The sequence below is a fragment of the Clupea harengus genome, chromosome 5, assembly GCF_900700415.2.
Source record: "Clupea harengus chromosome 5, Ch_v2.0.2, whole genome shotgun sequence".
Classification (NCBI taxonomy): domain Eukaryota; kingdom Metazoa; phylum Chordata; class Actinopteri; order Clupeiformes; family Clupeidae; genus Clupea; species Clupea harengus.
The window spans coordinates 3,212,501-3,234,859 of NC_045156.1; the positions used below are offsets into that span (position 1 = coordinate 3,212,501).

At 46.4% G+C, this 22,359-nt stretch overlaps 1 protein-coding gene across 2 annotated transcripts in view; it reads left to right on the forward strand.

The window, feature by feature from the left end:
* ephb2b (eph receptor B2b) overlaps positions 1-22,359 on the forward strand; it is a 160,779-nt gene that overhangs the window by 39,464 nt on the left and 98,956 nt on the right. For both annotated transcript variants that reach the window (XM_012841094.3, XM_031567342.2), the window contains exon 2: positions 20,416-20,495. In XM_012841094.3, the coding sequence (XP_012696548.2) occupies positions 20,416-20,495 (80 nt within the window). The remainder of the gene's footprint in view (positions 1-20,415; positions 20,496-22,359) is intronic.

Consider the following 22,359-nt stretch of genomic DNA (forward strand, 5'->3'; position numbering starts at 1 on the left):
ACCCATTTTAAATAGAGCGAGAGTCACTCTTCTGCGCTACACACTGCGGCCATTGCACATGCACTTTCTTCACAGTGTCTGTCTTTCTCCTGCCTGCAGTCAGAAAAATATTCAAGGTAATTATTTTTGGCTATCGTAGATTAGGCCCAGGTTGTACTTGCTGCTGAATCCACAGTGTGAGGCTTAGCCTGCCTCCTTTCATTCCCAGCTGGTTCCCCGACAGTTCTCATATGACTGCCTAACGGACTTACTAGTGACTGAAACACAGGCTTAAGAGACCCCCCCCACCACCACCAGCAGCTCTGCTGAATGACAAAGCTGTACACGCATACCACGTCTTAGTCCGGAGTGAATGAGTGAGTGAGTACGGACAGACATGGGCCTACAGCAGTGGAGAAAATGACAGTGCTGCCACATGGTCACAGAATGATGGCTGAAGCCACAGGCACGTACAAAATGGTTTCCCTGTGTTTGAATCAGACTTGGAGTCTTTTATTTCATTTCGATTGAAAAATTAAGAGCGTGGCGTTCTGCTGTATGTGGGCCGTCACGCTGCCGGGCAAAGAGATGGCTCCTATTCAGATCTTGTGTTGAGAGACAGAAGGGAGTCGGTAGGCATCCACCTTTTTCTGCGGAATGCTAGCATCCCTCCATCTGCAAAACTAATTTCCTCCACACCAAGCAGAAATGGGGTGGAACCCGGATGACTTAAACCCCTGTTTGACTTAACTTTGTTTGGAGAATGCTGAGTGGCTCAAGAGTAGTTTTTGTTTTTCTTCCGTGTGGTTGTGCATACCTCGGTGGCAGGACCCAGACAGTATGTGGTTTTCCCAGTTCTCTCCCATCTTGTTTTTCTGCATTGAGAGATTCAGCGTTTACTACTCTACCCGGCGGTGCCAAAACGCTCACAAAGGGGGGGGGGAACCATCAAAAACAATAAAATTAGAAGACTTTTTTGTCACTCTGAATTATGCTTCTCTGAATGTTAAACATGGCCTGTAGAGATGAGTTACCTCTCAAACCAGTACAAATGAGTTGTGCAGACCAGAGCATAGACCATAACTGCTCTGCTGTTTTGTTTTCTTGTGTGCTGAATGTCTGGAAGGCTTATCTCTCCCCGAGCTAATCTTTTCATGTTTTTGTGGATCAGTCTAGTTCCTCATGCCAAAGATAGTTCACTTCCTTTTATCTTAAGGCAATGTCACTATACTTGGGGGGGAACAAAAGCAGTGTAATCCCAACCTAAGGTTCAGTTGACAATGTAAAGAAAGAGAAAAAAAAAAGACAATAAACACTCATGGTTTTTTCCCAAGCCATTGGGCGGATAGGCAAAGCAAACATTTTAAATCATCGTAAGTGGTGTTAATAGACTCAAAGCAAACACACAGAGGTATGCACAAGCAGAGGAGGCCTGTTGCACATTCCAAACACATTAGCTGAGACAGAAATACACCCCTGACCTCAGAAGACACAGACCTCAGAATTGTTTGTACGTTATACGACTTTTTAAATAAATGTTTGCTGTTTTTTTTTTTTTGAAGTGCAGTGTTGGCCTGATACAAGTTGGGCCCTAGGCTAATCCCACATGACGGACGAGAGGAGGAACAAGTCGTCTGGTTCCTCCCAAACTCTGCCTCAAGGGAAAAAAAGAGAGTTTGAGAGCTATCATTTCTTAGGCATGTTGCTTTCCATTACGGCACTTTCCAGCTCTTAATTGACTGATTAAAGGAACTGATTGGCTGAAGGGTCCTCTCACCTGCTCCTCAAAGGTATATAATTAGGAGCCGATTGAAAGGTTGACCTGCATGAACAAGGGCAGGCCCTCCCTGCGGGAATATCTGTGCTAAGACAGAAGAAGTCAGCAGCACACCCTGGCTTTTACCTTTTCCTGTGCTATGAGGTGAACTCCATGTCGAGGTCAACAAAGCACTTTTACAAAAAGCAGACGTCTCATTGTTCTTAAAGGGCTCAAATCTTCCTTATCCTCCCACTGTGTTTGCTGTAAGGAGTGCGTGCCTGCAACCCCCAATATGTCTTAGCCTGCTAACTGTAACAGGACCTCTGGCCTTTGTTGGCTTGAAGCAGTGGACGCCCTCCTTGAGCAGAATCTGAGCAAGACGCGATACAATTCAAGGCATTAGACAAGCCATTAACTCTTCCATCTCTAACAATTATAGCAAATATATAGTGCTGCTTTCTCAAGTGAATAGAGTTAATATGATCAACATGACTCAGTTTGAGATCATTGTTTGTACAGTTCTTGGGAAAGCTGTATTAAATCTAAAAACATTCCTCCTTTTGCCTTGATATTCTACCAACAAACCTTTTTAAAGAAGTTTTTAACTGCCGGACGATTAAATTACTTAAAATAGTCAATAACTCCCTCCAATCGGGCATCCTCCCTGAGGCTTTGAAAACCGTGGTAATTAAGCCTCTATTAAAAAAGCAGACCAGATACATCTGTTCTAAATAATTACAGATTTATATCTAATTTACCTTTAATGGACAAAGTTATTGAAAAAGTTATTCATTGGCAACTTACTGTCAGATTTAGGTGGAATTTCCCCTTACAATTACAATTTATTGTGTTTTGTTTCTAAAATAAGCTTGCCTAAAAATAAAGATGACTATTTCCTCTACCATAAGACTTGACAAATTATTAATCCAGTGTTATCCAAAGACATTTATTGATTAACATAAAATATAATAAAAAGTTGGGTAGGCTACAGAATAACTGTCAAAGTTTCTTAAATAGAATAAGAAAGAGTTTGAACTCTTCTTGGCCATCGGCTGTAAATTGTAGTTTGGAGAGTCTTTGTGCTCCTCGCTCCCAGATGTCCTTGCCATGGCTCTGTGATGTGTCTCTGCAGTGTCTCTGCAGTGTTCCTCTAGTGTCACTCCGGACGACTCTCATACAGAATGTCTGAGAAGCCCTCAGTTATACCACTAACGGGGCGTAAATCTTGTATCCAACAGCTGCACATTGCAGTTACAGATTCGGAAACAGGCCATATTAGGAAAGTAGTAAGGCAAAGAACAGCGTAGGAGATATGTTGTTCTATTCATGAAGGCTGAAGCCCATTGCAAACCAAGCTTCAGGGACAGATGTAGTTTAACCCTATCTAGGCACCAACCAGGTTCTTAGGCCAGCATAACCAGTAACACAAAGAACAGTATATCTTAGTGGCCATTCTTGTCGTACCCAACATGTGCAAAACACAATTCAAAGATAGCACGTTCATGACGGGTCAGAGTGGCAATTTAAACATAGAGCACACTCAGATTGTTAAAGCAGTTGTGTTATACACTTAAAACCTTTATAATAAAAAAGGATTTCCACTTAAAACTTTGCCAACATCTCATATTACTAACTTTTTTATTTCTAATGGCTGCCCCATTAGGATTTCGCCCCATTACTGTACTGAGACTGCCCTGATCAAGGTCCTAAATGACATGTGTTTAAATACAGGCTCTGGTAAGGTTTCAGTCATGGTGTTATTAGCTATATTAGTTATATTAGCGCTGCATTTGACAGTGTGGATCATGAAATTTTACTGGACAGACTATAAAATTACGGTGAAACAATCAGGTACTGCATTAAGTTGGTTTAAGACCGATTTACTTCCGAATAGATCACAATGACTTGTGGTGTCCCCCAAGGATCAATTCTTAGGCCTCTATTATTTAATCTACATTTTATCCTGTTAGGTCAGATCTTACGAAAAATAGTATCGCATACCACAGATACCTAGATGTCACCCAAACGTACACAGCTCATTCACCAAAATATTAGGGTCCAATTGACTCTCACTGTGTATCGGACATATTAACATCTTTAATGCTCCAAAAGGACCTAGAAAAACGTATTTCTTTCAAATTGGATTACTGTAATGGCATATAGGCCTATCAAAAAAAGTTACTTGCCAACTGCAACAAATTCAAAATGCCGCTGCCAGAGTGCTAACAAAAACAAGGACATTTGATCACATCATGCCAATTCTTAGGTCCTTCCACTGGCTCCCAATCAAGCAGAGAATTCATTTCAAAGCATTGTTGTTTGGATACAAGTCACTAAATAGGCTAGGGCTTACATTCATCTCCGATCTGCTCTCGTCATACAAACCTCCCAGAGCCCTAGGGTCATCAGATGCTGACCTATTAACCATGAAAACAAAACATGGAGAGGCAGCTTTCTGTTACTATGCTATTCACAGCTGGAACAAACTCCCAGGAGATATCAGAAATGCCCAAACTTTTAAAACCAGGCCAAAAACTAATTTGAACTGTTTTTACTTTTTATGAAGATTGTTTTTAACTGCTTTAACTTAACTTATTAAGATTCTTTATATAATGTCTTTCAGTGTCTTATGTAAAGCTCCTTGAGGTGCCTTGTGCATTAAACATGTACAAATAAACTTGACTTTGACTTTGACATCTCTGAGTGACTAGCGGCTCAGTGAGAAAGCGGTGTCTGGTGCACCATTACAAATAGCCCACCCTCGTCTCACAATGTTGAGTTATGGCCGTTTACGCTCAAACTGAGCCCAAGCCTCAAGCCGGCAATGTTGATTCACACTTTGTGGTCCTGTCGGCAAAGGCGTTCATCTGTTTCTGAATTCCTCTGGTTAGGCTCGTAAATCTCGGCCAGCCTATTAACTGGCCAAGCTTTTCTGGAGATCAAAAAAACGCTCTTGGTGAGTCTCGCCATCTGCCGGCCCGTTCTCTATTCGTCTTGGGAGTTTGCGTCTGATAATTAGGCGAGAAGTCGCGCCCACGTCTAGCGCTCTTGATTGACACCTCCGCAATAAAACCAGTGGCGGAGTGTAGTGTTCAAAACGGTGTGGGCGCAGGACCAATCAGTGACTGGGCGGTGAATGATTGTGTGAGACGAGAGTTTACCGGCTTAAGCTGATATATGAAAGGGCTTCCAGGAAAAGCCGTCGAAGGCTGCATCTTGAAAACGAGCAGGCACAGATGTATATCCAGTTCAGACTATCATGCTTGTGTGATACTTCCATCCTCACAAATTCCTCTGATCATTCTTAACCTCTAAGGCTCATGCTCATTACTCACTAGTTTGGCTCACACTGCTAGTCAATCACTTGGTTGGTCATTCACTTACATCTTTCTTCCTAGTCTTTGTCTTTCACTCACCAACTGGCTTGCTTGGGTGTGTGGGCAATTGTGTGGGCAATTGTGCCTTCTTTCACTCAAACCCTTATCCTCTCGATCTCTTATCTCAGACTTGTGTTTACACACTCAATCACTCACTCTCTTAGTCTATTGCCCCCCCCCCCCAACCACTCAACCACTCACTAACTCTTTGTCACTCATTAACTGTATCTGTCACAGTCAAGTGCTCACCAACTCACTTGTTTACCTCATTTGTTGTCTCGTCCCCTTGTCTTTCCCTCTCACACTCCCTTGCAAGTTTACTCGCTCTACTCTGCCCTCATTCGCAATACTTCATTTCACCTCCCTTATATATGAATACCACGCAGTGGAAACGTCGTCCCGGATTCCTGGGACTCGCGCCGCGGCGCCACATGCATTAGCAGTGCTAATGTGCATGTCAGCTTAACGACGCCCTGGGAGAGTGTGTGAGCACGAGTTTTAGACAGCTTGTGATATACAGAGTGTTGATTGGGGTATTTTGTTCGTCACCTCTAAAGAGATATTTGGGTTAGGCCACTGGTTGTGCCTGTGTGTGCGTGTGTGTGTGTGTGTGTGTGTGTGTGTGTGTGTGTGTTGCTGTGTGTAGTAGTAGCGGCAGCAGTGATGGTGGTGGCGGCGGCTGGCTAGGCGGTCTGTGGTGCTCCAGGCGGCGCAGGAAGCTCTCTCTGTAGGCCACTTGCTTGCCTAAGAGACGCTAGTTTATGGGTCCCAGGGGGCCATGGGGGCCCCCAACCATAACTCATCCATGGAAGAGTGGCTAGCTCATGGGCCAGGAATCTGCAAAAAAAAAAAAAAACCAGTGAAGCACTCACTTGAAGGATTGTTTTTTTTTTCATTGTATCTTTTTCAGCACCCCCCCCCCCCCCCACACACACACACACACACATGCTCCTTCTGCTCCATCTCTCCACCTCTGTCTCTCTCTCTCCATCCTCTCCTGTGCCTCTGTGTTTCTTTAACGTGCGACCTTTAGGTGTGAGGGAGCCTGGTAAGTGGTCACGGCTGTGAGGGAGAACACTGGCAGCCTCCCTGGGTCAGGGAGCAGCAGAGGGGAGGGGGGGGGGGGGTCGTGTGTGTGTGTGTGTGTGTGTGTGTGTGTGTGTGTGCGCGCTGGGCTGGGCTGGGCTGGGCTGGGCTGGGCTGGGCTGGGCTGGCTGTAAAGGAGAAGTCAAAGACTGGGGTGTCTGTCAGCACCATGCAGGATCAGTGCCTGCACGCCCAAGATTTTTATCTGCACCTCTCCTCTATACAAATCTCCCAAGCCACTCTCTGTCCTTGTATGGAATCGCAACTTTATCACTCCTCTCTTACTGCACAGTCTTTATCTTATCCCTGCTTTAAGAAAACTTGTTTTGCCATAAAACCCCCTTTAATCTTGAATTCACCGACTTGGCCATACAGTATTTCCAAGAGAACTAATGGCTGGAGGGAGGACGGCAGTATTTTACACCGGGATTTGGCAGACATATGCCGCTGATATGCTCCCTTTGGCCAACGGGCTTAGCTGATTGGCAGGGAGTTAGTTGCTGCTGTCTGACCACTGTAACCCATCCATCTATCCAGCCAGCTAGCTAGCATGCACTCCCCTCTGTGTTGCCTCCTCAGAGGGTTATCTGAGGCGGGGAGGAAACCGTCACTGTCCTCCCCTTGCATTTCTATAGCATTGCTTCGCTGCTATGCCACCTCAGCTGGCTCGGAAGAGCTGGTGAATTATGGCGTGTGAGTCAACAGCAGTAATTAGACTATGAGCCAAGTTTGAGGATGAGGGGAGGGGGAGAGAGAGTGAGACATAAAGAGAGAGGGAGGGAGAGAGAGGGAAAATAGGCTGAATGGGCTGGCCCTACAGTAATAGGGCCACACTATTATGAACATATTGGGTGTTATCATCGCCCCTTCTAGCAGATTGCATAATTTACACTTGGGAGATGGTCATGGGTAATGAATGGGGGTAATGTGAGTGTGGGAACCAGCACGACAGGTTGCTGTCTGTTTTTTCTGCGCCTGGCGGAGGAGAGGAGAGGAGGGAGAGGAGAGGAGAGGAGAGGAAAGGAGGGAGAGAAGAGGAGAGGAGAGGAGGGAGGCGAGGCAGCATATGCCACAGCCCCAACAGTTTCCCTTCACAAGTGCTGGATAATGATTCGCTTAGCGTCGCACATCCACCGCGCTCATTTATGGAGCAGCAAACGTGCTATGCACACTCCACTGTAAGACAGCAGGAAGTGTCCTCTCACTCCACTCCTAGTTGTTACTCTCTACGTAACCTCCAGGTGATGAAAGTGTCCTGTGATTTTTTTTTCTTCTTCTACCCAGTGCAGTGTCTAGCACTTTCTTTGTGCTTTTTCTTTCATGTGGGCTTTGATAAATTCCCATGCAGACGAAGCACACAGCGGCCTGATCTCTCCTCCCAGCAGTGTGGAGGCTGTGGCACTGCACTCAAGGCTGCGTGGTGGTAACCTCCACTGCTCTGAAAGCTCAGGACAGCTGCTAGCAATCCCCAGCCAGGGACATGAGCAAACACGTGCCGGCGTTTTTGAAAGGAGCCGTGTGTGTGTGTGGGTGTGTGTGCATGTGTGTGTGTGCGCGGCCTCTCATTATGCCTCCTCTCCTAGAAAGTCACTTGTTTTTCTTTTTTTTTTTCTCTCTTTCTTTCTCCTTCTCTCTTTTTTTTTCCATCCGTCGACTGAATGCTGCTACCATTGGTTTGGCCCGGTGCCACGGCATCAAACAGTGAGAGTAAACAGTATTCCGTATCAATTTTCTGACTGTCATATAAGCCAGGCATACATGCATAATGAATTATTTTGTGTGTCGTGGTGGAGGGGGGCACTTGCGGAGATGACAGCGGTGTTGAGAGGTTGTCCCCCGTGACATATTGCATACCCTGTGTCTCCGAACATATGGTCACCAGTAGCACTCACTCCCACAGGCCCGGCCTACACTCCATCCTCTGAATATCACCACAATCAAATATGCTCCAAAATGAACTCTTCTGCGTGAACACCCCCCATTTAAGGACTTAAGGACTGGATTTATTTTATTCTTCGTTGTTGTTCTGTTCAACGCTCAACCCCCAGTTTTTTTTATTTTATTGTCTGACGTTGAATACATTTGAAGCAAAGGTAATCCCACGCTGCTTTAGAGATCAGTGGAGACATACGATGCGCTGGCTGCAGGATAATGACAAAATCAGCTGAAACTGACTGTGTTTAGTTACGCTCCATTGCACACGCATCTGAAACTCCACTACTTAAAGACTGAAAGATGGTAAATAGGCCACGCCACACAAAATGGATGCAAATGTAGCAGGCGTAGTATGATATCGTTTCCCTACTGCCGGTGTGCAGCACAGGCGCACATGGCCTGCTGTGATTTCATTCTGGTTGCCTTGAGGTTTCAGTTATTTAAAACATTGGTGCTTTTTCCGGGTCCATTTTGTTTGCCACCCCCTGCAAACCTAGGAGACAGAGGAAATAGGAAACACTGAAAGTGGTCAAAATTTTAGTCAATTTCAGCCCTTTCAGCCTCAGACAAAATAGCCAGAGTGGTTATTATTATGTTGTTGTTTGTGGTGTTTTTCCCTATTCTTCACATGTCTCTTGGTGGTCCTTGGTGAAGAGGGGCTTGCTGATTGCGTGTAATGGTAACCACAGCCACTCAAACACAGCGAAAGTGGGTGAGGAGGGATGACTTATTTATTTCCCTTCTCATCACACATTCACATCCCGCATTCATCATTCAGCACCACATCGCCGGAGCCATTTTGCGCGACAACTCGACGAGGCCCTGCACTTGACCCAGAAATTAAATCCCTCTTCAAAAAAATCAAAACGCTGCTTTATTTAATTTTTTCGCTCGGCAGATGTAATTACAAAGCTTTTATGAGAAATAAATGTTTTTGATGGACTCCCGCTTCTTGTTGTTTATTTATACATTTGTATTTTTTTTTGCCATTCCACACCACACCACCAACAGACAAAAGCAGAATGCCTCTTTTTTGGGCTTCTAGATAGATGTCATTCTTGTCACATACACTGTGAGTGAATGGATTTTTTCCCTTGTCCCGTCCCTTCCCTCTGTGTGTGTGGCTTGTAGTGTTGGTTAGTTTGTACCAGTGTGCGTGTGTGTATGTTGAGCTGTTTGTAGACTCTCTGACTGCATGGATGCCTCAGCGTTCACCCCTCCTCCTAGCCGTCTGTGACTGGCCTCAGGAAAACTCTGCGTCTGCGACCAGATGCTTCAGTGAAACAAAGATCAAACACAGCCACACTGTTCCCAGTGTTATTTTCCTTCATTTCTCTTCTTCTCTGTAATAAAACCACTGAGGTGTGTTAAAGTTGCTCCAAGCACGATTATGAATAACATACAATTAATTAGTCAACAATGAAAACAATACTGTGTTTGTGTGTGTGTGTGTGTGTGTGTGGGGGTGTGTGTGTTTGTGTGTGTGTGTGTGTGTGTGTATGTTGTTTACATTTGTGAAGGCAGGTAGCCAAAAACTAGCACCAGTTAATTTACAGCCGACTGTTTTCACACAACCATGCCTTACCGTAGCGTAGAACCAGCCTGCACCTCTGAGATTTGAGAGGCTTTTAAGTCGTTGGGAATTTCATTATGCTATATGCTTTATGTCAAGAGCAGTATTTATGGCTAAACATGTTGGAGCACAACGTCCCACTTATATCACGTATCTCATTATGTTTATGTATGTTGACCCTAGCCTTCAGGGGCTATTCCCATAGCCAGCCAGGGCGTAACTTTTGACATTAACATAAAGGTTTCTGTGTTGGTCTGGCAGTGCACACCAATCATCTTTAAAACTTCTCAGCCATGATTGATTCCAAACTGTGATGGAGAGAAGAAAAAATAAAACTCTTTTTCCTCAAATGAATTAACATTCGGAAACCTTGAAAGAGAGAGAGAGAGAGAGAGAGAGAGAGAGAGAGAGAGAGAGGGAGACAAAATGTGAGTGAGTATTTCCCACGCGTTAAATCCACATTCAGTGTTCAGCCGACAGGCACAGAAGTGTATTCTCTCGAATCAAAGGAGGTTAACCCTGAAGTCCGGGAGAGACTCAATTCCCCATGGCAGGATTTTAATATTCAGTAGGATATGTATTATGCGTGTGTGTGTGTGTGTGTGTGTGTGTGTGTGTGTGTGTGTGTGTGAATGTGTGTGTTTTGGGAGGGTTGGGGTGTGTGGCATGACGGAAACAGAGCCTCACACCTCTCTGGCTCATACATATTTCATGTTCCGTGAGCTGCTTGGGAACATGACAGGGAGTTGTAGTACAGCGATTACCTCTGACAGCCAGAAAACAGTCCATCTGTGGCCATTTTTTTTCCCTTTTTGTTTTCCGGAAGGAGAGGCCTGGGTTCGCATCCGGAAGGGTGCTGCAGAGGACTTGTGGAGGTTAGCAGGTCACCCGAATCAGCGAGTCACGGACAAGATCAGAATCCGGAGCTAGGACAGAACTGGCCTTGAGATAGGGGATTTTATTATTCGGTTTAGAAGGTCTTAAAGGACGTAAAATTGGCCGTAAACTCCATTGTTTTGGCAGGTTAATGACAGAGGGGCATTGATCAGGGCGTATAATCATTCTCCATGGCTGCAGTTATACTGTGCAGTTGGCAGTGGATCTTTGGAACTCTATTACAAAGATCCTGACAGTACAACCAAGGTCTTTTGTTCGCGTCTACTCTTAAGTTTCCCGGAGAGAAGGGAAGAGAGTGGGGAAAAAGGGAGCAGCAGCTCAAGATGTCTCTTTCTGGAGTGTTTCTGACAGAGGTTATTTGAAGTGCACACAACTCATTTGCAAGGGAGCAAAAGAGAGGGAGAATGAGAGAGAAAAATAAAGAGGGGGGCACTTATCACTCAATCTGGAGTACATTACGCTTAGGTTCCCTTAGCTCTCTCTCTCTCTCTCTCTCTCTCTCTCTCTCTCTTTCTCTCCCTGATGCACTGTTTACATCACCAGAACAACTTATTTTCACATGCCGAGATGTTGAAGCCACAGAGAACACAGAACTTGGGGTCTCGGCACAGAGCAACAGGGGTTATGGCCGCGTATTCTCTCCGTCTTTTGTGCACCCTGGGCGGGAGCAGCGCTTAAACTCATCCCTGAAAGCGCTGCTCCACCAAGGTCCTTCAGCAGAAAGGGGGTGGGGTGGGGGGTAGATTGACACGCAAAACTCAGGCCCAGACATCCATGACAAATTGGATTGCTCCGCGCCTGTGCTTGCATGCTTTACCCGTTTTCTTAATCGTTCCTATTCGCCTCGTCTGGCTTTTTGGGCAAGGTGTCGGATGCCGGGAATAATTATCTGCCCATCAAATCAGTCTGCAGTGATGCTCTAAAACCTGTCAACACGACGCAAAGGTACCGTCTGCAGCATGGTGTGCAGACGTTTCCTGCAGGTAAATTTCCGGCTTGATCTGAGCTCTGCGCAAACTCTTGATCTGGAATGAAAGACGACCGTATTTGGGACATTGTTGAATTCCTGCCATTTGAAGAGGAATCAATTGCAATCCCCCTGCTTAGACTTTCTAAATGGAGAAAAAAGGGGCTGTCTTCTGAGTTTCTGTGTGACTGAATGCTTCCAAGCAGGATGAAGTTCTTTTCCTGATCTTAAATAATAATTAAAAAAAAACACTCATGGCTGTGAATTCACTCTGGGGTATTGTAGTGATTGTGAAATATTGCATCCCTTAGAAATGAAGTACCTTTTAATGCTCAGTAGATCTACATGGCAACGATGCAGACACCCAGGGCCGGGTAATGGCAATAACACATTCCTGATGCGTGGAGCGGACGTGAGCGGTTTTAAGTGATTGGCAAGAGCTGAGGGATGTTGTAATCCAACGTGATGTAGGGCCAGCAGTTGGAAAAATGGCTGGCTTTTTTATTCTCTTGGAATGGGAGATCTGTTGGAAAAGCAATCTGTCTGTCAGCATGTGCTTGGGCCTCCTCTGCGCTCTGCCCCGCCATTGGGCCAAGCCAGTCATTTGCTGCAGGACCTTACACAAGGCCCCGGGTCCAAGAAAGAGGAGGATGGAGGAAGAGAGAGAGAGAGAGAGAGAGAGAGGGATGGGCGGAGGGACAGAGGGAGGAGCGAAAGAAAGAGTAGAGAAACTTTGAGTAATCAAGAGAACAGTGGGTAGGGAGGATACAGGGAAAGAGTGAGTGAGAGAGAGAGAGAGGGGGAGAGGGAGGGACGGGCTGCAATTGCCATTTATGGCCCCTCCTGCGAGACACATTCAAGTAAATAATTAAGCCTTTCAGTTAAAAATGCCCATTAAATGCCGAGGTTTACAAAAAAGGGAGACTTGAGTTGGGGGGGGGGGGGGGGGGGGGGGTTGGGGAGGGTGGATGGACTGGCCTTGGGACAAGTGCAAATTAGAGAGAAGGGGATAACTGCCTCTGACTTGTTGCAGGGCTGTGTTTGTGTATGCAAGCTTGCTTTCTCCTCACTCCTCCTCCTCTTCCTCCTCCTTCCCCTCCCTCTTTTTCTTAACTTCTTTTCACTTTCGTCGTGGCCCTGACGCTACTTTTTCTTTCCTGACACGCCTAGCTGTTTTGAATGATGTCCCAGTCTGCTTTGTAAGGGGAGAGAATTACTGTAGTCCATCCCGCTCGGAACCAGGGGGAATACAACGCTACATCAGGCTGTCAGCGGCCCCAGCGCCCAGCCCGACCCAACCCGGCTCTGTGGTAGAGCGTTTCACGGGTGAGGGGGGGGCGAGCCCCGAGCTGCCAAGATCAACTGCCCGCTTCTATTTCCTCTAAAACAGAGGGATACTCATTCTTTTCGTCTGCTTTCCCCCTCCTCTCCTCTCCTCTCCTCTCCTCTGCTTTCCTCTCTGCCAGATCACTCCTCAAGCTACTACATCATAATCAGACACCACCCCCCTCTACCCTCTCCCCCACCCCCCCAAACATGCCTTTTAGTGCCCAGCAGTAACCCCCTGTCTCCATAAATCTCTCAAGGAGAGCAATGTATCTCCACGGACACTTGTAAAGTGCAACGGATAGCGATTTAGGTTTGCCTTTGTAAGCCCCCCCCCCCCTCTCAACCCCCCCATCCCCATCCCGTAGCCCCCTCTCCGCCACACCCCACCCCACAAGAGTAATGCTGCCTAAGTTTGGGTCGGTGCCACTTTTATCCTCTAAGCCCTGGTTGTAGAACACACAGCCAAGGTGTGTGTGAGTGTGTGTGTGTGTGTGTGTGTGTGTGTGTGTGTGTGTGTTTTATGTGTGTGTGTGTGTGTGTGTGTGTGTTTTATGTGTGTGTGTGTGTGTGTGTGTGTGCAAATAGCACTCTGTGCCATACGGACTCAATTACCATACAAAGCTGTTTTTTTGAGCGCACTGGTCCAGTGCCCTCTGCCAGTTGACCTTCACGGTGCTGAGAGAGTCTCCACACCAGCCAAGGTGTGTGTGTGTGTGTGTGTGTGTGTGTGTGTGTGTGTGTGTGTGTGTGTGTGTGTGTGAGTCTCCACACCAGCCAAGGTCACTTTTCAACGGTTCATACGTCTTGGCACAGTGAGGGAAAATGATATCTTTCAGTTCAAATCCTCAAAACAGCCGAATATGCTCTTTTTATACATTACAACATAGTTTCCATCCAGGGCATTAGTTATGGATTGCGTTGTGCCAGTGAGTGTTTCCGTTTGGGGGTGTCACTTTATGGGTATACGCTGGTACTCAGGGCAAGATAAGCCCAAGTCTCTTTCATACAGCCGAGCTTCGGGGCGCTTCAACACGCGAGAACGTTCCATTTTGCACACTCAAATACCAAACTCTCAAGGTCTGCATGCTTCTGAAACATAACAGGGATGTTCAGGGCGCCATTTAGAACACATCCTTCTAAACCGGGTAACCGCTACGGATGCGTGTCCCCTTCGGCCATGTAAGAAAAGTGGATGTGGTGGCTTTGATGTGGAACCTCCCCAATGTTAAAGCATTTGTTTCAGACATGGCCTCCGCCGCAATTCACTTCAGACCACTTTGTGTGTCTGCTTGCGGGGAAGGAATGGAAAGATCACCTTGGCAGGCTGTCGCACGCTGGAATTTCCAGGCCAAACAAGTGCTTTTGCCGGCCCCAGCCTCCTCTTCTCCCCCCCTCTAAACCATGCACCTTCCTTCCAAAACACTGTTCTGTTTTCCAGCTGACAGTGGAGCAGAGCACGCCGCGCGCCTACCATATTAAAGTTAATTTCTCCTGTACAAACCACAAACCATTTTCACCTCATTTTGGTGTGTAGGGTGACACGTTTCATTTCCATGTGTCATATAAAGGATGGTCATTACGGTGGCATTGCAGCTCGCTTTGGATGAGACCTGGGGCCAAGTCTGGGGGTTGTTCAACTCCGAGAGTAGATGTCGCGTGTGTGGTCCATAGACTCTAGGGATTTGAATGTCTTTTTGTTTAGCTAGCTGAGCACCTAACAGTGCATTCTGCCTTTGCCTCCAATATAACCTAAGAACGTTCATTTGTTTGGAAGGGTTGCACTTGTTGCAAGCAGTGGAGCAGTAGAGAGACTGAAAATGCCCTGGCCTTTGAAAGTGAGTGAGAGGGATGTGTGTGTGTGTGTGAGAGAGAGAGGGAGAGAGAGAGTGTGTGGGTATGTGTATGTGTGTGTGTGAGAGAGAGAGAGTGTGCGTGTGTGTTTGTGTGTGTGTGTGTGTGAGAGAGAAGTTAGCGTCAGTGCTCCAGCTCTCTGCACTGGCTCTGCTTGTCTCACTAATTGGCCATCCATCTCCCCTTATTGCCAGGCAGCCAGACTGCTCGCCTCACACTCAGGCTGTGCCTGCACACACAAACACACAGAGTCCCCAGAGCCGGCCCACCACCAGCCACATAAACACAGGGACACGGACACGCAACACACGTCTCACCATACACACACACACTGCCTCTCGCTTTGGCCATTTTCCTCTCTCTTGCTTTCTGTCTCTCTTTCTCACTCTTTCATACACACACACACACAAACGCACGATTCCCCGGAGACTTCTTACAGCAACACCGTGTAAACACAGCGACACAAAAAATAAACAGGCGCGCACACAGTAGTCACACACACGCGCGCACACACACACACACACACACACACACACACACACACACACACACACACACACACACACACACACACACACACCCACTCCGAATTCAGCGACTGTTCCCAGTACCAATTGCGATTAGCCATTATGTAGACAGTCACAGACACGCTCTTACAATCCCAGTCCTTCTCAAACTCTAAATTCTAAACTACTAAATTCCATAATCTTTTTGACACGGCCCTTTACACTTTACAGTCCACATAAAGCATCATATATTTAGGATGTGACCAGGGTCCAGGGTGACATCAGCCACAGTAGCTGTTACATGTTCAAATTTCATCAACCACTCTATTATTTACCAGCCAAATATTTTTACATTTCCTTAAATGTGTTAAAAGTGGATAATACGTACATTAAGGTCTATCAAAAGCTTTATGGGAGCATAATTTACTTTTGGTGATATCATTTTCAGATGATGGAGAAGACATGGGTACAGTGCAGGGGTGTGTGTGTCACCTACCAGTGTTTGCTAATCATTCGTCAAGCTTTCCATTGTTTACAATGGCAAACTAGGAACAGTGCCAAAATGTCCAAAGCTGGCCAGAAAAATCATTACACTGTAACATTTAAAAACCGGATATTGTTTTGAATAAGCCTGCACACATCAAATCTCTCCAATACATTTCTTCACAAATGTACAGGAATCACATTAGTGAGCTATTTTAAAACCAACAGAGCAGTGTCCATCTCAGCATTTGTGATCTACCGTTCTTATACACAGTTGACTAGTTTATTACTATTTCTTTTTTTATTCATTCATAACACACACACACATATATATATATATACAGTATGCACATATGTACCAGATCGAAGACGTTGTATTGAGCGATACGATATATACGACACCTCTAACACACACTTACACACACAAAGAGCATTGGCCGTACTGTCGTTTGTTTTTATCTCCCATTCCCTGTGTCCCCAGGATGGCCTTCCCTCCTGAAGAAACACTCGGCGTCCACACTGCCTAAGGTGCAGCGTAGGGAATAAGGCCGCTTCTGTTGGGCTTTTACTTAACATTCAGCCCGCGTCCCCTCCCAATGAAAAGAGCTGCTCCACTTTTGAAAGGACACCTGGAGTATTATCTTACCAGACACAGACAGCACAGAGGTGACAGGGGAGTCACCGAGGGTGCAGGCCTGTTTCCCTTTTTAATCTCCACACTGTCGCTCCGCACTAGGGGTGTGAGAGGCACAGGACAGGGGCAGCACATCCCACTGCAGTCACTTTGTCTGTGTGTGTGTGTGTGTGTGTGTGTGTGTGTGTGTCTGTGTATGAGCGCACAGTATGAATAAGTAAATGTGCTTCTATGTATGTGTGTTTATATATATGAAGTGTGTTTATGTTTGTTTATATTTGTTTTTCTGCGTGCGTGTGTGTGTGCGTGTGTGTGTGTGTGCGTGTGTGCATGCGTGTGGGTGGCATAAACAGCCCGGTTGCTAATGAACCAAACAGTGATTTCACGCCACGCGGCCCTTCCCCAAATAACCGTCCTCTCCTGCCATTTCTAAAGTGGCCATTTCAACAGGTGCTTTCTGTCTCTGTTGCGTCGCCGGAGTGTGGCTGTGACCAGCCCCAATGTCCCCCCACGGCGGTAATCCCCGGGCCTGGAAAGGATCCCGTCACATATCAATTAATGCAGAGCTGGGCCCTCGCAGAGGCCCTGGCTTTTGTTTACGGCCCCGGGAACAGCTGCCGTGTCTAACCTTCGGTCCCCAAAAAGCCGCTGGCTCCCTTCAGCAGGTGGGGGGGACGCTGCTGCGTGACAGTGCCTAAAGGCTCAGCCTCCCGTCCACTCCTGTTTCGGATTGCAAATGAGTGTGGCCTGTTTTTGGGCTGCACCCCTCCACGCAAGAAAAACAAGTCGCCAGGGTAGTAGTGGATGCTGGCTAAAAGCAATGCAGGAATGATTTTGCTTTGCTCTTTGTTTTTATTTTTACCTTTTTCTCTTACAAATGCAGGGTTGTCTAGGTGGTAGAGTGGGGTGGGAGGATATTGAGCATAACTGCAGGCCATTTTGAAACCCTCTTGACATGTTCCTGTTTATATCACAAACAGAGAGCCCCCCCCCCTCCCCTCCACTTCAGGTTAAGTCTAAGCTCTTATCTTCTCCCTTTCTTCTTCTCATATATGCTAAGCTATTGCACCCTTTGACCTTAACTAACTTTAAAGTTGAGCATAAGGAATGTCTCCTCTCCACACCAGTATCTCTATAAACACCCATGAGCCTCCCCCTAGCTTCTTTGTGAAGCACCCTCAGGTAGCTAATGCTTGGGGCCAGCCAGCCAGCCAGCCAGCCAGCCAGCCTCAAACCTGTGGCTGATGATTATGCACTCTGTCCTCCCTGTGAGATCAGACTCCCCGGGCTACTCACCCCTTCCTTTCACTGCAGGAGGTTATAAATTGGTTGAGTCAGGCTCCACAAGGGCTCTAGAAGCCCAGCAGCAGTTAGGGACCGCGCCAGCAAGCCACTCTACTCACTAAGCCAGCCTAGGGGCTATGGGTGGCAAGGGGGGGGGGGGGGGGGGACCGGGTGTGAGTAAGAGAATGAGAGCATCACTGTTTGCCCTCTCACACACACACACACACACACACACACACACACACACACACACACACACACACACACACACACACACACACACACACACACACACACACACACGTTCACTGAAACACACACACCACATGCCCGACACAAGCAGCCAGCAAAGAGGTTGGGCAAAGGGTGGGAGGGCTGTGATCCCCATTTGACTCGTTTGCTAATTACCATTCCCCGTCCTGGGTTATAATTAGCATTCATCTGTAAGAGCCATGTAGGCTGCCGAAAACTGTATGTTAGCTTGTGTTATCAATGGCAGCTCCAATGCTATTTCATCTGCCTAATTATAAGATTTGGGCTTTGCGATAAGTGAATGGAATGCGAAGCTTGCTATTATGTCGGCACAGATCGGTGTGGCTGGGCGATGGTGTGTTTCCCTAAAAATAAACCAGATGCATGGAGAGCCTGATAATTAAAAGCCACGGTTTCCCCACAGAATGTAAATGAGCGAACCTAGAGTTATGAATTAAGTGCAGTACTTTGTCTCGGTCTAGTTTGGGAGAGAGAAAGAGGGATGGAAAGAGAGAGAAAGAAAATATGAAACCATAAACAGAACGGCAGTTGTCCATTTTAATCATGTGTTGTGGCTGATGGACAGTCGTTACCAACCAAACCTTTCTATATATACAACAGTTTGTGTAAATGGTGAAAAAAAAACAATATAAATAAATAACACAAGCTCAAAACTGATTTGGTTAGGGCAATTTCTAATTTGCATTCACACCAAAAAATCTATTAAGAATTCGATAACCCGCTTGAATATTTCTACATGATAAACATCACGCCCGCAACAAATTAGATTAATGTGTGAGACAAACTTGGTCTCCGTGGACTCTAAATGGGCAGAATTCTAATTCTAACCAATCAGATAAAATGAGTTCACCCGGCTCAATCTGATCTCAATCTGAGCAGAGATGGAGCAAACAAGATAGAGAGAGAGGCTTGAAATGGTAGGTAGAGAGTGAGAGATAGATATAGATAGAGCGTGAGAGAGAGAGAGAGAGAGAGAGAGAGAGAGAGAGAGAGAGAGAGAGAGAGAGAGAGAGATTGTCTATTTCCCTGTGGAGGTGTTTCAGCTGACAGCCTTGCTGGATGTGGGGTTGTCATGCGCTGCTCCTCAGAGGGAGTCATGACAAACAGGAGATGGATTCTCTCCGACACCAATTACCAGATGCGTTCCTTTTTATACGAGCTAATCCAGGCCCGATAGAGTGTCTCTGATACGCCTGCCCCAGGGATGGGAATGGGGTGGTGGATAGGGCATGGGGCATGTTGTGGGTGTGCATGGAGTAGGTGGAGGAGGAGGGGTTAAAGCTGAGCTTGCGTTCGATCTGACTGTCAGCGAAGTGGCTCGGTTACCGCAGGAGGCCGAGTCAGTCAGGTTTTTCGGCCCTGGACTGATCTCCGCTGAGCCTACAGATCTGTTCCCTTCTACACGGCTTATCCTCCCACCCCCTACCCAGCTACCCCCTGCGTGTGTACACTGTGTGAGACTATAGCCCCATGCTGCTTCAGCACACACACACACACACACACACCCACACACACACACACACACACACACACACACACACACACACACACACACACACACACACACACACACACACAGAGAGGCCTAAAGAGCGTGTCTGTTAGCAACGCTGGCACATACAACAGCACTCCCCTGCAAGCCGGATGCTGCGATGATGACAAACACGAATCCTTCATGTTAAATGCATACCGCCACTATTCTTAGACGTGCAGTGCATTAGGAGTCTGTGCCGAGGAAGGCTGTTACATCCATTTTAACCTCCGGGATTGGAAGTGGCATGTTGGATGGTGTCTATTTTTGTCATTATTGTCTCCCGTTCCTCTGGGATGGAGTGATGGAGTGGAGGGGGATAGTGGAGGAAATATTTCATTGCTCTGGCAGTAGCTGTGATGCCAAATTAGGTCTTTGTTTTATTACAGTCATGTACGACTGAAATAACCAGACATTTTCTATGTGTTCAGTGTGTTTTTTTTTTCAAATGGCAAATGATCCAAAAAAAAGTATAACATTGCTATACAAATGTTCAACTCAAATAGGCTTTTTTTGCTCCTATAAATACAGTTTAATTATACTGGAACAACAGCGTGTTAATGCCTGAACACAGTAATCTGTGTAATTCAAGAAACTTGCTAGTACATGTTTGTAGTTGCACGTTCCTGTCAAACTGACCTCTCTGTTCAGTAAACAAAGTCAAATGCTGCATTTTCTGACCTTATCTCTGATGGAGAATTCTGAAAGTTGCCGGAGATTTACCATAATCCTCCACCCAAGGGAGACCCACTTATGCAAATGAACTGCTAAATACCATCTATAGCAATTAGCCTCCAAATGGCTGACTGAACTCCCCTATTAGCCCGTTGCCAACAATAGTCCTGGGCGAGCATTCCTGTAAGTGTGCTGCATGCGTGCTATGTTGCCTGTAATCTCCTCATTATGGTGACCTTGAACTTGTCCTCTCCTCTCTCTCACTCTCTTCCACAGAAACACTGATGGACTCCACCACAGCGACAGCTGAGCTGGGCTGGACGGTCTATCCCACGTCGGGGTCAAGTGAAAACAGCGTGAGTGCAAAAAAAAAAAAAATCCCCCTTAATCAATGGCTCCACTTCTTCCCTAGCCACTGTGTAGCCAACACAGTGCTTTAAACAGCACACCACACCCTCCACAACATTATGTAGTGCATAGTGCATACCTAATCATCTATCTCTCACACACACGCACACACATACTCACACACACACACACACACACACACACACACACACACACACACACACACACACACACACACACACAAACACACACACGTCAGCCAGGGCTAGCGTCAACATAACGATTCCACTTCTGCAGAATTGGTGGTAGATAATTTATTCATTTTCATGTGAAGAAGAGATCGTTCTATTTCTGCGTTGTTTTTCATAGCCGACACTTTCTTTATGAAATATGGATTTCCTGCTCCGAACACGGGAAAAGTTTTAAAATTCGCTATCTATTTTTCACAGATGCCATATGAAATCCTAGCATAATTGTTGTAAACCCTGTTTTGGAATATATTATCTAGCAACTCCCTTCGCCTCTGTGCCAGAAGTGAGATTGTACTGGTATACCCATCGTATCCCCCTGCCAGCTGCCTCCATTAACAACCAGGACCGATAGGGGAGCACCTCTGGTGGAGGGGGGAAAATGGCATATTGAAACTCTACGTGATAAAGGAATTTTAGCCTAATAGTTTAATGTTGGTCCAATCAGCTTTCACTTTCCCCCCTAAGTCAGTTATATGGTCTACCCTAGGCCATAAGCATTTTTTTTGTGCGTTCAGATTTGTTGATCTTGCCACTCATTTTCTGCCACATCGTCAACCTCCGTGCAGAGAGTAGGGTGGTTCTATAATTTATGGGGATGGGTTTTTTAATTTTCCGAAAGCACACGGGGGAATGACAGGAGGTTTTTTATGAATCTTCTCTCTCTGGTTTTGCCCACCAAACCAATTTGCTGAATTTTCATGAGCCAAATGAGCTCTGTGTAAATGATCTTTTTCTACTACTGTTTGTCCCAGAAAAGGTCCCTCGCGATCGAGCCCAATTGATTGTTGTGAGCTCATTCGGTGGCCTCACCAGCCTGTGTGCCTTGGACATCTGGCAACACTAGAACAAGAAAAAACTTTGACTGAATGAGATACTTCTCAGAATCGAGTTACTGTCCATGCTTTCATAAATACGACTTGTTCTGTTGCATGCTTGGAGGCCGGTTGTTAGCCTGGCTTAAAAAGTGAAGTTTTAAGGCCAGGCTAACAAGAACAGGCTCTGTTTGCTAAATAATGGCTTCCTCTCGCTCTCTCTCTTCTCCTGGGCACGCCAAGCAGCGCCGTCACCTTGGCATGCTTCCTGTTTATTGTTTTGTGTGTGTGTGTGTGTGTGTGTGTTTGCATGCAAGGTATGAAGCTGCCCGTCTTTATGGGGCCTCGAGAGTTGGTTGGTGTAAATTATTTCCGAGAGGCTTGCCAGAAAGCCGGTTCCCCCCGCGGCCGCACGCAAAGCCTGGCCCCGGTCGGGTCCGAGCGAAACCAGAGCCACGGATGCTGACCCGCTCCTCCCCCGTAGTGCAGAACCCAGGCTCCTAAGGAGCGGGACGGGAAAAAGGAGGAAAATATGTTGTTGAGTAATTTGCTGGTGTATTTCAGAAAAACCACTCCCTATTTTATTCAATTATTTATGCTTCTGTGGTCGGTCTCGGAGCTGGTCTAAATTATACCATGCCGTGCGTGTGCATGCCGGGGGGAAAAAAGAGAAAAAAAGAGGGAGAGCTAGAGAGAGAGAGAGAGGAAAGAGAGTCATTCAAGAGCCCCGTTTGTTCGACTTCAAAGTTTTTCAGATACAATTTTCCTCAGAGTCATCACAGTAAACCTGAGGGCATGCAGCCTCTTCC